An 18,523-nucleotide genomic window follows, 5' to 3' on the forward strand; every position below is an offset into this window, starting at 1 on the left:
GAGGCCGCCATGCCATACATAGTGAGAGAAACGCTAATTCAATTGCTTTGTCCCCCAAACGTATTCAGAATTATTTATATTCTGAGTACGTTTAAGTGACAAATGCCTAAGTATATACTTATAATATTTGAAATTGTGACACATTATTTGCGTTATAATAAATTAATTGATAAGGATATTTACTTCACTTTGAATGATAGTTTTCTTTATTTTTCAGGAACTAATTTTGATTTCAATAATTGGCAACTATTTATAATGTCACCCCGAGGTCAAAGTTAACATGCTGCGAAATGTAAACAACATCAGTAGAACGCGAATTTTAACTAAGTTGCAATGTCTGTTATAACATCTCGGCCTGCCAATATATTTACATCTAGTTCCAGGAGAAGACAGTGGCAAATTGGTAGTCAAAGACAGCACAGTTTTTCATTAGATATACCCCAAAATATATACGATAATGATAAACTTTCTCGTGGTTTAGACAGTGTGTGTTTTGACGAAGAACCACTGAGGTGCAGAGAAGAGGATCGAATATTTTTGTACTTGCCTAGAAATCTGTCTTATTGTGAAGTTTGTTCAGATGTTATACGAGACCATGTTCAAAAGAAAGTAAGACTTTTAAGCAATCGTTTGTGCCAGTATGACGATATACCTCCAACGCCTGTGGAAAGCCGAAAGGTTTTTGGTAAGTTAACATTTTGTGTATTGAATATTAATTATTTTTAATATTTATTGATGTTGAATTCCTAATTTTCTCCATTTAGACCATTAAGGAATGCTTACTCGCATAGTTTTTAGATATTTACAGAATATTCAGAATTGTATTAAATAATTTCGAAATAATATTTTGCACATTTCCCGGATCATTTCCAAGAAATGAAAGTTTACAATTTTTGTTTGTTTTGTAAATTGAAATATGTATACTATAAAAATACAGAAATAAGCTATTTATTTATGGTTAGTATATTCAGATGGAATTAAAAAGTAATTTTAAAAATTTAAGAATTTCAATAAAAAGTAAAATTTGAGTCTTGTCATTTTTCTTTTTTAATTATTTTTTGATATCAGAATAATATATTTTCATGATACAGAAATTAATATAATATTAAAAAAAAAAAGAGTAATTTTCACAGCATGATGTTTCGATGTTAAAAGGAAGACTACAAATCAATCTAATAGGAGAAATTATATAGGTCTAACAGACTCATAAAAAAATTGAAGTAATAATGCATAGCAAATTAATGGAAACTTTAATTTGAAAAACAACAACAACAAAAAAAAAAAAGGGGGGGGGGGGATTGAGATTGTAAAAAATTTGCAATTTTTGTTGATTCTTAATGCTTTTTTTGGAAGAAAACTGGAAAAGCAATAAAAAGCAAAGAAAAAAATTAGTAGTTGAAATTTAAGCTGATCTTTGGAATATGATAACAGGTAGTTTGGCGACATTTTAGAGGCGATAAAGGTTACTACCTAGGACTTTGGGATTGAATTGGATTGGATTATTTAATTATGGCAAAGCACACGAGGGCTATCTGCCTAAAGGGAGGGATGTCTTCGTGGAGGACTTTCCAAGGGAAACGACCTCGTATACACGTTACACATGGGGAAACCACGAAAACGCCCATGCAGCCAGCCTGTTCGCAGGATTCGAACCTCGGACCGAACTACCAGTGTTCAGCGTATTTACCGCTCGACCACTGGTGGGCCCTAGGACTTTGGGAATAATGTGAGAAGTACTGTTCCGATTATGCATTATTTTGTGTGAGGGAAATGAGAGATCATGAGATATGTCATGTGACATTAATGGACGAATCACTGTTCTTTAATCGGAAAAGAGGGTAAATTTGTAAAAATATCTGCTGTACAGCATTAGTTTCATTCTATGTTCTGTGAAACAGTGTTGTTTAATATTTGGATCCCATGGCCCTATATAAAGTAAATCTGAAATTTTTATTGCATTTATGTGTAATTGAAAAGAATTGCTTAATTGCAGATAAGTATGAATGTCCAACATGTGAGTGTGAAATGAGATTTTGTGAAAGGAAGGATATTACAGATAAGTTTGAATGGTGGTGCAAGAAATCTGGTGAAAATGGACATTTTGTGAACCGCCATGCACTCAAGATTCTGTAGAAGATTAGGTAAGTTAGTATTTTTAATTATTTGAGGATATTATTTTTATGTATTGTTCTAAATGTAAGGAGTAAATAAATTAATATTGTATTATTGGAAAATTGTTATTAGCAAGGATTTAGTTTAAAGTAATTAGGATTGTAAGCTAATTTTTATTAATTAATTGTATGTGCTTATTTATATTTTAAGTAGTGTTTTTTAATTTAATTATATTTTAATTTAATGATCGTGATTTTGAGAGTTATATGTTTGTAGTATTTTGGAATGCGTTTGAATAGAAGTAAATGTGCATGGAAAGAATTTAAGTATTTGACACTAAGTATTTGGAACCATTTTTAATGTTTGCGTTAGAAATTGGTAGGTGATGTTTATAATAGATAATTTAGAGGCAAAATTTTTTGGATATTTTATTTATTTTATACGTGCAAATGTTCATCCTTGGAAAGGGTATATACTTTTTCGTGATCAGGTAATTTCATATATGTCCTTTTTACCGAATTTAAAGATTCACAAAATTTTCATGCATTTTTGTGAAATTTTTCTAATTTATGAGAAAAAAGCAGTGTACATGGATATAGTGAAGAGTGTGTGCAATGCCATTTTTGTGCAATTCTGGGATGTATTTTTAAGTAAAAATAAGTTGATGTGTACATGGTTTAATTATATTTTAATTAAATGATAGTGTTTTTGTGAATTATATGTTTGTAGCAATTTGGTATACGTTTCAGTGGAAGTAAACGTGCATGGAAATAATTTAAATATTTGAGACTAAGTATTTGTAACCATTTTTAATGTTTTGTTATAGATTCGTTGGTGTTGTTTATAATAGATAATTTAGAGGTAAAAGTTTTTGGATATTTTATTTATATTATACGTGGAAATGTTCATCCTTGGATAGGGTATATAATTTTTCCCGATCAGGTAATTTCATATATGTGTTTTTTACCGAGTTTAAAGATTCACAAAATTTTCCTGCATTTTCGTGCAAATTTTTGTAATTTATGAGAAAATAGCAGTTTAGATGGATAAAGTCAAGAGTGTGCGCAATGCCATTTTTGTGCAATTCTGGGATTTTTTTTAAGTAAAAATAAGTCGACGTGTACATGGTTACTGTGTATGTGCGATTTTGAAAAACGCGGCAAGGAGTTTGCGATTCTGCACTTTTCCCCAATTTTGCAGTTAATATTTGTCATGATTAAGGAGTTTTGTTCCATAAAATTTCTAGCATATGTGTAATTCGGCTAGTAGATTGTTGGAAAAAGTGTTGAGTAAATAAAAAGAAAAGAAACATGTCTTTACTTCGTGAAAACAAAATGGCGGTGAAAAAAAAAAAAAAAACAGAGGTTTGCTGTAGCAGAGTTGGTCGCCACATTTTCGCCAAAAAATCGCCAAGTTACCATAATCCAAAGATCAACCGAAATTTAATATGTATGTATTTGAAATCTCAAAAAACAGTTATGATTATTTGAGATTAAATCATGTCCATCATAAATTGAAGATGCGTAAGAAGTTCATTGAATCCCTTGAATCTTTCAGATGTACTTTTTTTTAACTCGCATGATGCATGATCAAATTACGAATCAATATATAGGAAATGTCCTTGAGCTGCTATAACTGCTATTACAATTGGTAACATATTATAGCAGTTACCAATATAGTCGCTGAGTAGTGACAGAGATGGGGAGAGCAGTTCAAAATCAGGGTTAGGATTAGGATTAGGATATTTAATTACGGCAAAGCCTCGAAGGCTATCTGCCTAAGGGAAGGGAGGCCTTTGTGGAGGACTTTCTAAGGGAAACTGGTTCGTATACACGTTACACTTGGGGAAAACCACAAAAACACCCATGCAGCCAGCCCGTTCGCGGGATTCGAACCTCGGACCGAACTACCAGTGTTCAGCAACTTTACCGCTCGGACGCTGGTGGGCCTTCAAAATCATGGAAGACCATATTTGTATTATAATAAATATGACTTCGAATCTTGGTGAATAATTTAAGGTTCAGAATTATGATTTAGATTTTGGAGTTGAATTATTTTACTGTAATTTTTTATCCAAATTCTAATACAGCTCTAAAATGATTTGAATATAAAAATAATAACTAAAAAATTTTGTTACTTTTATGTTATACACTTGCCAAGCATTTTGGCAGGTTTTTCAACTGTAAATAATTTTTAGCTATATGAATATTTTATAGATGACAACATATGTATTTCATACATAGCATTTACATACCACTTATTTCATAGCATTATAACATTATTAGGTACTTCCATATTATAGAGGCCCTGAAGATTGAATTGTTAATCAAGCGACATATGTCGCCGCAATCTCACCACATGTTCTTGTATCTCACTACATATTACATCACAGCTGATTACCGATTTTGGGGCCTGCTATAACAAAAAAAAAAACCCATTATTACAATGGCATTTATTATTACAAAGATTTCATCTCCTTAATTTCTGAAGCAACATAAGTAGAAATTGAATGGGAACACTAGATGGGAGATATAAATTTACAATTATCCACTAGTATGTCAGGAAACATTTCCTTTATGTGTGTGACTCGCATACACAGTTTTGGTATGTGTTTCGTATTCTTTCGCTGGCGCCAAAAAGCATGGCAGCTGCATAATGGAAAATTGCCAAAATTTCAGTAGAAATTAAGACAGTATGAGGGGAAATCTTAATTTGTTAATTTATTTTCTATTTGTAAAAGAAATTTACTTATGCATCTGTTTGTTTATTTATAAAAGGTTTAACATACATTAAGATGGAATGAAGAGGGAACTTAAAATTTATGAACTGTACATTTTCAAAGAAAATTTATTTATTGCTAATATTTTATAATAATTATAATATTGCAAATTAAAAATTTTTGTCTTTGAAAGATAAAGGTAAAATGTGAAAAAATAATCCTCATATTTGTGCTGTGATAAAATTATTATTTTAATCATAATTTTTCTTTAATTGCTGAATTACATTTTCTTTTGATGCAATTAATAGCATGTGCTACATGGTGTGGAGTTGAATTATTTTGCTAAAAGTTTTTTTTATCCAAATTTGAATACAGTTCTGAAATAATTTGAATATTAAAATAATTAACTGTACTAAAAATTTCGATATTTTTTCATTATTCACCTGTCAAGCATTTCAGTGGGTTTTTTTAATTGTAAACAATTTTTAGTTATAAGACTATTTATTTCATATCCAGCATTTACATATTAGCTATTTTATAACATTATAACATTGCTACAATAATATTTATTACTAGAAAGAATTTATTTCATTCTTAATTTCTGAAATCACATAAGCTGAAATTGAATGGGGACACTAGATGACAGACATAAATTTTTAAATATTGGCTGATATAGGAGAAAGCATTTCCTTTATGTGTGGATTCTTTGATGTGAGTGTGTGACACGCATACACAGTTTCAGTATGTGTTTGTTTGGCTTCTGTTTCACAGGTTCCAAAAAGCATGGCTGATGCATAACAGAGAAGTACCAGAATTTCAATAAAAATTAAGACATAAAGGAGGAAAAACTTTAAAAAAAAGGTGTTAGTTTATTTTCTGTTTTTAAAGGAAATTTATTTATTTATATATTTATTTATTACTAAAGTTTTGGCAGAAATTAAAATGCAGTGGAGAAAAACTTTAAATTTATGAATTTATTATACATTTATAAAGAAAATTTATTTATTGCAAAATATCGAATAAATCTGTTATTTAATTAATTATTAATCATTATATCAAATAAATCTGCAAATTTCAAATTTTTGCCATAGAAAGTTTAGGTAAAATATGCAAAAATAAGCCACATATTTGTGCTGTAATAAAATTACTATTTTAGTCATGCATTTTTAAAAAAAATTACTGAATAAGATTTTCTTGATCTTTTTCTGATGCAATCATAGCATGTGCTATATTTGGCAATTTTTCAAAACAAAACATATCATCTAACTTACACCTAGATTGAATTTTGCATTTAACTGAAATGTTGCAAGTCTTTTCTTTATATCTTTTTTACATAAAAACTTGCAGGTTTGTGGGAAGAGAGTGAAACTGAAGAGGAGTCTGGTCAATGGGTCAAAAAATCTTCAGAACAAGCTTCTGCATGCTGTGCTGGGAAAGAAAGATGCCAGTCTATAAACTGTATGCCAACACGTACTCAACCAATTCTGAAGAAGAAAAGAGCTATTTCATTTCCTGCACCACGTAAAGAAGGTAAAAAGGTTGTCAGATTTGCTGATGCTCTTGGCCTAGAATTAGAATCTATCCGCTATCTGGTTCAGAAAGATTTACCAAAAATTGTGCCATCTGGTTCTGAATTACATTCAGAAACTAGTCAGAACCAGTCATCAAAGCCAAAATGTGGAGGTAAGAAAATTCAATTAGTTCCTGCTTTCCTTGCTCCATCTCTGAGTTCTTTGTTCATTGAACGGTTACGGAAGTTAAAGGTTTCATTACACAGTGTCAGCACAGCAGACAGTACTGTCTATGGAATCATAAGTGTGATAAATTTGACATTTCACAAAACAGTATTTGTGAGATATACAGCAAATGGGTGGATGAGTTATCATGATGAACTTGCATTTTATTTAGAAGGTTCAAGTGATGAAGACAGTGATAAATTTACATTTACCTTATTTTGCAGTCCATCTGATCTGTGCACAAGAGGTCACTCATTATTTTTTGCTGTGTGCTACGAGACTCCAGATGGTCAAACATTCTGGGATAATAACGAAGGAAAAAATTACTGTATTAAATGTGAAACAAGAGAAATACCGGTTGTTGGTAACCACAGTTGGGTTCACTTTCTTTAATATCGAACAACAGCTGTTATGTTTAATGCTTGAATGTTTGTATATTAAAAATTTAAGTTTAAATATTTATGTATAGGCAGGTAGGTTTCTATTTGTAAACTATTTTGGAATTGATACTCTATTTGTGGAATTAGCACATAGTTCATAAGTTTTGGAAATGTCACCTCGGACACTAATATTAGGGTTCTGATTCATAAGTTGATATCATTATGAAGGTATATATATTATCCCCTCTTTTGTGAGTTATTCATTTAGGAATGTGTTATTAAACAGGCTAATCTATGGATGTAATATAGTGCTAATGCAAATATTTTATGTTGAAATGTTTTATATTTTAATTATTATGCACAATATAAAAAAAGTATATTTTTTATTATTTTGAGAAAGCTAGTAATTTAAATAATGTGTCTAATTAAATAAAACATTCAAGGTGTTAATGAAGACAAATCTAGATTTTAATCAGCAAATATAGTGATTAAATTCAGATATTTTTATAGCCTAATTTGGTACTTTGTTACAGCGGCCCTCAACCATATTTGCCATTTTAGATTTGTGCCTATGTTACAGGGTATAAGAATATGCAGGTGCTAATGTACGATCACAGGGTGAGGTATAAGAACATGCCAGATTTTGACAAGATATATCAGCTATTCAATCTCAGGGGTTGCTATAACGAAGTACCCCTAATTTTATATCTTATATAAACCAAGTGGCTAAATTTATTATTTAATGAATATAAGAAGAAAAATTTATATTAAAATGTTTTAATAAAAATAGAGATTACAGTTATATTAATAGAAATGAAATGCTTTTAAAGTATATTAACATTTTCACTATCCTCATATGTGATATTTTTTAAATTTGTTAATTTATTTTCTTTTGTATATTTTAATTTAAAATTTTATTTTCAAAATTTCTGTATTTATTATTTTAATTCATTTTACTTTGTTTTTATTATTTTTTATACTACTATATTTATTCTTACCATTTTTGAATTAATGTTATTTATTACTTATGATTTGCATTAGAACTGCAACGCATTTTAGAGCCTTATGCTTAAATTTGCAAAATTTCACCACATGTGCCTGTAAAACGTATAATGAATAAGATCATAATGATTGTGATTTTTAAAATAAGGGTGTGTAATGAAAACATAATCACAAAAGTTTCAAACACTTGATGAAATAATACATTGTATATGGAATAATTTATCACAGAAATGAAAAATTATGTATATATTATATTTCTTATTTTTACTGCTTGTTTTCTAAAATGTAACTAATTGATGCACAGGGAAACTTTTCTGTTTTTTAATCACATATTATAAGAAAACATTTAAATATTTCTTTGATTAATTTAATGACCAGGCTTTTACCATCAAAATCCTGTTTATAAGCAGATTTCATGAGAGGAAAGTAAAAGAGTAATACTTCTTGCAAATGCTGTTTTGTAGGTACAAAATCCGACATGTTCAAGGCACTAAATAGGTATGTACTTTTCACACCATTTGAATGTTACACTTAGATCTTAAAGCCTAATATTTCTATTGTCAAATACATCTTATGTTGCTGTCCACTTTGTCACACAAGTACAACTATTCCTCTTTTTGCGTCAACATCAAGAATTAATTCAAGCTCCTTGTATATCTTCATCCATGAATTTCAATTCTCTATATGTTTCAATAGGTTCAATTTTATTGTAGCTAGTTATTTTTAGTAATTTGGCTAGGGACAAGATTGCACTTGTGTTTTGATTGATATTTTCTGTATAAATGTCTCATGCATTGTTATTATAATCATTCATAAGTTTACTTCTTTCTTTTCTTTTTTCTTTTCTTTTTTTTAATTAAAATGCATGTTATCTCTAAAATCCATGTCCTTCTTTATCTTGCTACTAATTTTAATTTTCTATCTTGTGTTTCTTGGTTGTTGATGATTATTGTTTTCCTTAACTTTGGCTGCTGACTTAATTTCTTCATTAAAATTATTGGTGATGCAGTTAATATTTGAATTATTATCTGAAGTACCAATATTCTTGGTGATAATAAGGCTGTGGTTAATGTTCCACTTTACATATGTTCCTTCTCTCTTGCAGTTTTGAGGATAGCAATGTATGAAGAGTAAAATTAATTGAAAGATGATCAGAGTCCAGTTCCAGTTATAACTACTTGAAGACTGGAGAGGCAGTCAAGATCCTTAACAATAAGATTATCTTTGGTGTTTTTAGATACAACATGAATTGGTTCATTCAGTGCTGTTCAAATTAGCCTGAAGTACATTCCCCCCCATTGGTATTAGAATTATGGATGTTCCGTAAAATGATAGCTAAATATAAAACATACAAATCCATGTGTACTCAGGCATATTACATACATGCATAGGTTGGCTGTTGTTGCATATATACTCGAAAGTATGCTAGAAACACAGCAATTCTACTAATGTTTAAACTGGAGGTGCAGATAATCAGGAAGCACCCAAAATGATTTCACAACTCTTATTGCTTGCTTTTGGGTTTGCTGTATCATATAGTGATAGATGCCACTACACTTGGTTATTGATGACTGGTAACATTAACTGACTAGTGCCTCAAAGAATGTAAGTGAGAATAATGTTTTCTCTGAACAAGGGATCTTATTAAGACACAATAACACACCGAACAAATAACTAATTCAAAAGTCAAACAATAAAAATCAGTGTTATATTTTCAAATTTTCACAGGACTAGTTTCGATGGTTTTACTGAACCACCATCTTCAGCTGCAAAAGCACAAATGAAGGAGATAGAATATAATGATCAGATAAGATAAGAAAGCCTGGACAGAAAATAAGCTAGTGGTGCCACTGTTGGTGAAACCAGAAATAAAACATAATTTCTTTAAAGGCCGAAGGAAAAGATGGATTGAATTAGGATCATTACTAGAACAGATAATAACTAGAATAGAAAGATTTTTTTGAATGTGAAATGCCTCTAGAAAATCCAGTTCTCCAATGGAAGATGTTTTTTGAATAATTTTGGCAGCAGAAAAATTGAAAGTGGGATTTTCAGACCAACAACGTTGGGCAACAGAAGACTTCTGTGTTTCCTTTTTTCTAACATATGCCTCATGTTCCTTGATGCGCAAGGGATTTTATATTTTCTTTTAACACACTAATTTTTATTTCTGTTGAAACAACTACAAAAATAAGAATTTCATGATTTATCGAAATATTTTATAAAGCTTAACAAATCTTATGCATAAAATACTATATTAATACCTAAAGCTAAAACTATTGCTGAAAATATGCAGCAATTTAATATTAAAAAGTCACTTTTGATTATGCATTATGAATTTTGATGTCTGCATAGTATTTCATCAATGTGATAAGTGTTTTTGTTTTGCATATTTTGTCAGCTTTAATAATTTCATAGAATTTTTTAATTTTTGATTTGTTTATGTTTTAACATATTTTTCCATCAGACTTTTGTATTGGCAATCAAAAATTATCACCAAAAAGGTGTGATTTGTCACCAGTAAATAAACTTTATATCACAACATACTCATAAGATCTTTGCTTTGATTTTATGCAACCCCAATCCTCAAAAAGCCAGTTTAGTTACCCAGACTGCTATAATTATTTGAGGCCAATAGCTGTTTGCATTTTATTATAACTTTGCATTACATCTGCATACTACTTAACCACCTTTCATTTTCAGTGTTCGGATAGTTCTGACGTTTAACGTTTGGAATTTGGGATTCTGAGATTTCTGAAGCCTAGGTTTATTCCACTAGAGCTTCTCCGATCCAATAGAATATGCTTTGCGCCTGCCTATGTGTAATCTTATCAGCTGGATTTTCTTTTCCTGAACAAAAATTCCAATTTTGAGGTTCGATTTTTGTTGGATTTCTACGGTATGATTAGAGACGAATTGTTTCCATTCTCGCGCGCAGCCCCTGATCCAGTACAAACATATTTGTGAATCAGTCCAAAGAAGTTTTATAATTCTGCAATATTGCCGCTATTAGAACTCCCAGAAGTTCAAATCTTGGCAGTGTAATTTACTTAATTTGCCGCTAATCGAGACTTAGCTAAAAGGAAACTTGTATTCCGGCCTGCTCTTGATCTAGTTTTGAAGTACACTACTGCTCCATATGCTTTTAAAATAGCAACGGCAAATAGGTGCACTTGTACATCATGCAAATGGTTGATTTCTGTACAGCACTCATTCCATCGTGACTGTAAATCCGTAGGTAAAGATTTATCCCAACCCATTCCCCTTTCTCAAAGTATACTTGTATTAAAATTTCATTCTGATCATAAAAGGTACAGTCACGCTGAGAAGGTCGGAAACCTTGCCACAGGTACTTAAAATGGAACATTTTATAGCTTGAATTTCACCAAAGTGTTTTATCTCCCTCAAAATGCTGGACAAATCAATCTTCAATGAATCTGCTGAGTTATTTTATGTAAGAAGCAAAACCTTCAATGGTATATCATTGAAGTTACAGGCCAGGTGACAGTCCATATTTTTCTCTGTCCATATGGTTTTCAGCTCTTCAGAATTCGTGGAAAATTTGGGTAACTTTACACTAGCTTCCGCCATTATTTTTCGTGTATCAAAAGACAGGACAAAGCTTTCTACAAAGTATTTGCTCCATAAATAAATGATCAAAATAAAAATTATGCAGCATTTGGCAAGCTCTACTTTTATTTTCCGTGTATTTTTTAAAATGTAAGCTAAAATTGCAGAAAGAAGGAAAGGGCTACATGAAACTCCAAACAGACCTCTTGCAAATCTATGTAATTTTAAGCTATTTTCATAGCAATGTAGTTGGTTATTCCTGATTTGAGGAAGCTTCAGCCACCTACATTTCATTCCTATCTCCAAACACGCTTTCTCAATATCTGTTACAAATCCAACCATGAATCCACAGAAATTTCATTTTATCTAACACAAATATGGTAGATTAATTCTCGGATCTAAGCAGTCATTAAGGGATACTTCGTTTTTATTCTTAGAGGATACATCATAGACAATACATAATTTAGTGGTAGATATTTCTCTTCTAACAACTGCATGATGAGGTAGGTAATAACTCGCATTGCCTAATACCTGAAACTGGCATTCTTCAATGTTCCCTTCATTTAGCTGCTTCTAGAACATAGTGCAGGAATAATTTTAAATTGTTTCTTAATTTATTCCCTAGCCTAATGAGTCTTAATGAGCAACCTCATTAATTATTACCTAGATTCTAATGACCCTTTTTCCACAGAAGTTCTGTTCCACATCTTTTATTTTTGTACACCTTGTTACTTTTGAACAAATGTATAATATCCTCACTGCATATTTAAATTTCCACCTCAGATTTGCTTCTAACTCCCATAATGCTTTCAATTCTCAATACATTCTCGTTAATTATCACATTACTTAACATGTACTGTTGAAGATGGATGAATAAAAGTTCCTCCTTGTATTATGAATCCAAAAATACTATTAGTAGCAATTAATCTCCTGCTTAATCTTATCGACTTAATATGTAAAATCTTGCACAAATAATCGACTTCTATTAAAACATCAACATTCGTGTATATGTTGCAATATTCAAATCCTTTGGTGAGTGCCACTCGTTTTACACAATCAGTTTTTCACTGCTATTTCTCCATTTGTGATTTGCTTTGTAACAAGAGCTCCATGCATCGTTGGATTAAATCTATTGTGTAAATTCAAACGAATTATGCCACAAACCGTTGACGATGAACTTAATTCCCAAATTCACATATTTTAATAGCTTCCTTCCTGAATACTTTTAGTGCTAAAGCATTAGCAATTTCCTAGGATCCAGAATCATATAAAATTCTCACTAATTCTTGTTTTCTTCCAACTCTTAAAATGGCACTACTGGTTTGTAATAAAATGTTTTTTCGTAATTAATTTCAATTAGAAACTGAAGTTGACGTCTACTTACATTCAGATGTGGCCTCACTCTTCTTAACTACTCTATCGCAAATTAAATAATTATATGGCTGGTTGCACACAGTTAAATAGTTCTTTGCACCAACACTGTTTGCCGACATGCCTACGTTACAGACAACAAAAACATAATCCTCACTATTTTGCTTCTCACCTTTTACTTGGAATTGCCAATGACCAGTTTTCTCAGCATCATGTGTTTTAACACAAAAAATATAGCTTTCTTGCAATGAATTTATTAATGCACCTGCACTTCCTTTAAGCATTGTTCAGTTCGAAGGTTTTCCACTGTTAGAGGTTCTGTAATTAGAATGAATTAAAAAGCTAGCTGCTTCTCTAAACTCTGTAGTGGATTCACGTTTTCTATTGTATTCTAAGCTAATTTCTTCTAGTAAGTTTTTTAAAATCAAAGGACGTAGTATATTTCCGTAAGCACCTGTGGTGAGTTTAAGAGTAAGCTTCTTAACTGTAATTGACACTTGTGCTACCTTCTTAATGCATTTACATTATTGGAATTTCTTACTGGGTTGATAGCTGTTAATATGAGAACTAATAATAAGGTCAGTTCAACCAAACCATTCTTTAAGCAATGCTATGGAACAGTCGTAGTTCTCCCTACTTAAAGAAAATCCTGAAACCGCCGTAAGAGCATTTCCTGACATATAGGATTTTTCAACCTTTGTCAACATTTCATTATTACGAATTGCTCCTTCAAAGTTGCTCCAAAAGTCTAGCCACGTACTATATTCCCCATAAAATTTCGATATTTCTAACTTCGGCAGTCTCGCAGTACTTCTAGTAATTCTGTCAGAAGATACATTCTGCGAAATATTAAGACTTCGGTCAGTGCTGGAATACAACTTTATACTTCTTTCTACTCTGCCTAGCCATTTGGCAGCTTCTTGATAATATTAGCTATGAATAATTTCTGTTCTAATCCATTTAATAAATATACATGATTCTCAAGTTTGTTATCTAATGCTTTTAATTAATTAATCTTTTAACATGCTAAAAAGATTACACAATTTTTCAAATTTTACACTTTTAGAAAATGTATCTGTTAACCGCTCGTTTAGCGTTACTTCTGTTTTCTAATTAACTTTTTTCTGCTTTACTCATTCTATAGCAAAAGGTTTTTCATTCGGCTCTGTCATTTTTCCAGCAATTAAACAGTTAACTCTCGCAAATTTAAGTTACAACTAATTTGTCTAATGCCTTACTACTTGTAAAGTGGGTGAGTAGCTAACTTTTTAGAGTTGGCTACTCACCTTTTTGCCAATCTTCATTGCTATGATTTCCGCGTTGAAGATCACGTCCGGGTCGCTAAACTTTCTGTAGTGAATTTATTCCATGTTATGTGTCTCAATGATTCGTGAGTAAGCATCTGCTTCTTTATTTGGGATGAACAGCTTTATACTTCTTTACAAGCATCGCCAATTTGGGCATGGAAACAAAGGCAATAGGGTAAAGAATACTTCAGTCATTTAGCACTTAGTATCACGGTAGCTCCCTCATATAGAACTCATAGTCCAAAATAAGTACCCAATTTAAAAATCTGTATGATGTGCGTTGCGCATGCTTGCGCTTTACCAAGCCGGCAATGAATAATTGCATAGTTCCTGTTACACATAGCAATTAGTGGAACACCTTATCACAAAATTTAAAAAAAAAAATTCCTTCTCTAACTCAGATCCTAACCAACCTGTTAATCATATCATACTAAAGGACCTTCTGTAATCACAAATCCTCATTGGTTAGCTCCAGATTCCTTAAAAATGGCGAAACAAGAATTTCAAACTATGATGCAGTTGGGGAACATGAGGCTTTCAAAGAAGCAATTATGCATCACCACTTCATACCGTTCTAAACAAGGAAACTCTGGAATGAAGAACTGCAGGCAGTTATCACGCATTAAATGCCCAAACAATAAAAGATAAAAATCCATTCTTTGCTTAGCTGATTTTACTGCTGCATTGCACGGTACTAAAATTTCTAGCCATGTTGTCCATATTAAGGTGTACCATCAAATACCAGTCAATCTCAAGGATATTCATAAAACCGCCATATGTGCCCCATCCAATTTATGCAATGCATCTGTGACTTTTTACTTTTTTATAAGTCACGGGAAATTTAGAAGGCATTTTTGCTTTCGTTAATGACTTGCTCATAGCCTCTAATGATTTCGATGTACACTGCAGACATCTGAAATCCTTATTTTCAAAACTTCAGGAATATGGACTTTGCATAAATTTTTCAAAACGTACTTTTCGTTAAACATCTATTGATTTTTTTAGGCTTTCACTGTTGTGAAAACAGAATGGAACCTCTTCCTGATGTCCAATGTATTTTAGATTTTCCTGAACCATTCATCTTTACCGAGCTTTGCCGATTTTGAGGCATGTTAACTTTTACAGATGTTTCATACCTAAAGCAGCACACGTTCTTTCTCCCTTTAATACAGTTGTTAGAAGGACATATCAATAAAAAGAAATCTCTGTCTGGTATTCAGAATTCGTTCACACAGTTAAATTGGAACGAAAATGCTATTGCTCAGGCCTTGTATCATTTTTGGCGGCAACGAGTGCTAGACATGCTCCTTATTGCTATTATCATATTAATTTTATTGAGAGTTTTGGTGTTTTTAGGGATTAAAAAAATTCATGATTCATTGTTTGATATTGTTTTATTGGTGAAATTAGCCATCTCCAACGTTAATACTAAATTTTTTTAATCTATAGAAAAGAAATAAGATAGAGTTTGAATGAAATTTAGAACAGAGTTTATTTATTCGGCTTTTTTTTTTAACGTGTAACATTAATGCTAAAGTGCATAATGAAGGAGAAAATTTGTCTGTTCTTAAGTACAAGCAAGAGGTTATTAGAACATGGTTATATATGGAAAGTTTTGAGTTTCCTGAACCGTGCATGAAAGGAATGTTTCGACTGCAAAAATGTCAAAATGTCAACTGCAAAAGACTGAGCATTTCACTACAGCTATCTAAAAAATGCATCCATGAAATGTGATGATTAGAACTTAAATATTCAATCATAATGCAGGACTGATAAATATAGAATTAAAATGTAAAAAAGTATATAGCATTTATATAAACCTAGAAACTTAAGAGCTTATTATTTTAGGACAGTATTTAAAATGTTGAATTTAAGCATGGATAGTGCATTTTCACTGATAACTGATAAATGCAAAAGTATAATTTCACATGCAGAGTTTCTAAAAAATAATGGTGGTGTTTTGTAATACTTTGCACAACAGTGTGCATCATACTGTTCCAATCTTAACATGTTGGAGTACTTTTGTTTCTCCAGAATAAAGGCATAGTGAAATCCAATTCTGTGTCTTCTTCATCAAAACAGCAACACTTTTCAATAGTTGTAGAAAAATATAAACATTTGTTTTTGAATTTCTCCGAGTTATATTACAATGAAGGTTTAGATCTTGCCAATCTAAAGGCAAAAAATCTAAAGGCAAAAAATTCAAGATTAAATATTATTTGACACATGCTCTGTTTTTAATGATGCCTACATAGAACAATGTTATGCCTTATACAATTTGCTTTTGCTATTAAAAGTAGTAAAAATATATAATTCTAAAATAACAGGATAAATATTAAAATGGGAATTTTTTTATGCAACATTCGTATGCAGTAGCAATAGTATTGTCTAACATTTAGTCCTACATACAAATGAAATATCCCACCATTATTCTTACAACATTTTGTATTTTTTAAATTTGTGTAGTAAGTAACAAAGGTGAAAACATCATAAAAATGTATTTTTAATCATAATCTTAAGTATAAATTATTAATTAAACAATATATAATATGGAACAGAAAATGATGAATTTTGTCTCCAAAGATAAATGTTTTTCATATGTTTGTATTTAATTAATGTATACCATACTTTGTATTTAACTAATGTACACCATGTAATGAATGGTTCCTGAATTCTAGAAATTTTGCTTATGTATTATTTGAACTTAATTACAATTTTAACACATCTTCAACTGACATTTTGAGCTAATAATGATGATTTATAGAAGCTGCTGCAAATAAAAGTTCAATGTTGTTGATGGCAATAGACATTTTAGAGCAGATGCTTGATTTCTTCTACATAGCTAATATCCATTTTCAAAGGACTGAGTTTCTTGATGTCTAATGATATTTACAAATAGCTGTTCAAAAAGCACCATCCTGAAAAGGAAATATTAATATAAAAAATCTGTATGTATAATTTATGAAATTAGTTAAATGTAAGAATTTAATTTCCCCCTGGTTTGTTATGTTAAATTTTATATGAAACAATAATTGTGCACGGTATTTTGTAATAAACACTCACAATAAGCAATCATAATGACCCTCCTCTCATTTACAATCTTGTCATCATCAATAGACAGAACAAATAGAGGAATCAACCATATTTTGCAGCAGTAAATATCATGGTTATGAGGCAAGTCGGAGGGAGAAAATGACAACGCCTATCCTAAAGTAACAGTTCTAGACTATTAAAATGAATAATTTTTTTTTATCAGATCTCTGTCTTCTATGGCTTCAGTTTAAATTTTTTTTTTGCTGAGTCAAGATAATTATAAGCTATTTTTCAGAACAAATTTAAAATATATGTATGTGCACCACACTTTTTATTTTACAATATATTGAATAGTATGTAGTATAGGTTTAAATAAGTAGCTTAGGCTTCAGGCACTTTGAAACTTAACTTCTGGGTACTTACTTATATATAAAGATAATGCTTTCTTAAAAATGTTAAATGAATATTATTTTTATTAAATTGAGAATAAAGTTAGGTATATTTATGCAATTTTTAGTTGGTTTTTTTTTAAACTTAAATTATGTTAAAAATCATGAGTTTTTACTGCGAGGCATTTTTACGCAACATCACTTTCAATTTACTAGTATGCAGGGCAGGTGCAAGCTTTACTGATATGTATTAAAATAAGAGAGTGGTTCATACTATCTGATCAAGTCTTATTGTGCTGCTCAATGTAAATCTTCCTATATGAGAAGTCATATCAAAATTGTATAATAGAATCTTTTCTGCATTTCCATTTTTACAGCAATACATTTTCTAGTCATCAAATTCACTTCTATGTATATGAGTATTATTATTTTGGTGTCATTATCTATATGGTGCAACAGTATTCAATTAATATATATAGACTTTTTGTGAATATTCCTTACATTTACATATTGCATGTATTAAATAATAAAATTTTGAGAACTAAAAATCATGTACTAACTATTAAGAAAAAGATATGCTTTATATAAATGTAATATTTTATAAAAATATATATATTTCTGCATTTTATCAATTTATTTTGTTGTTATCTTCAGAGTCTGCATAATAAAGCATTTATTAGCAGTTTTTTCTTATTTTTTGTTGAACTTTTCCTTTTCAGTTTTTTTCCTTTCTCTTAATTCAAGGCAATAACCATTTAAATGTAAATTATGAATATGTCATCACTTTTTAGCCTAACTATAAAAAAGATATATAATAAACTAACTGTAAGAAACATAAATTCAAAAATGTTAAAAAATTCATTTATGTTATTTTTATACAAATTTAGATCCCGAAAACTCATAA

At 30.5% G+C, this 18,523-nt stretch overlaps 1 protein-coding gene across 1 annotated transcript; it reads left to right on the top strand.

Annotated features, from left to right (window-relative positions):
• Window positions 1-249: 249 nt before the first annotated feature.
• LOC146994939 (protein phosphatase 1 regulatory subunit 3E-like) lies at window positions 250-18,304 on the top strand. The gene is made up of 2 exons (XM_085824867.1): window positions 250-685; window positions 6,179-18,304. The coding sequence occupies exons 1-2, from the start codon at window positions 334-336 to the stop codon at window positions 6,958-6,960; spliced, it is 1,134 nt and encodes a 377-aa protein (XP_085680993.1). The 5' UTR covers window positions 250-333; the 3' UTR covers window positions 6,961-18,304.
• The last annotated feature ends 219 nt before the right edge of the window (window positions 18,305-18,523 follow it).

This window comes from Stegodyphus dumicola, chromosome 10 (assembly GCF_044657685.1).
Source record: "Stegodyphus dumicola isolate Sdum_Otavi_A_Nest chromosome 10, ASM4465768v1".
Classification (NCBI taxonomy): Eukaryota; Metazoa; Arthropoda; class Arachnida; order Araneae; family Eresidae; genus Stegodyphus; species Stegodyphus dumicola.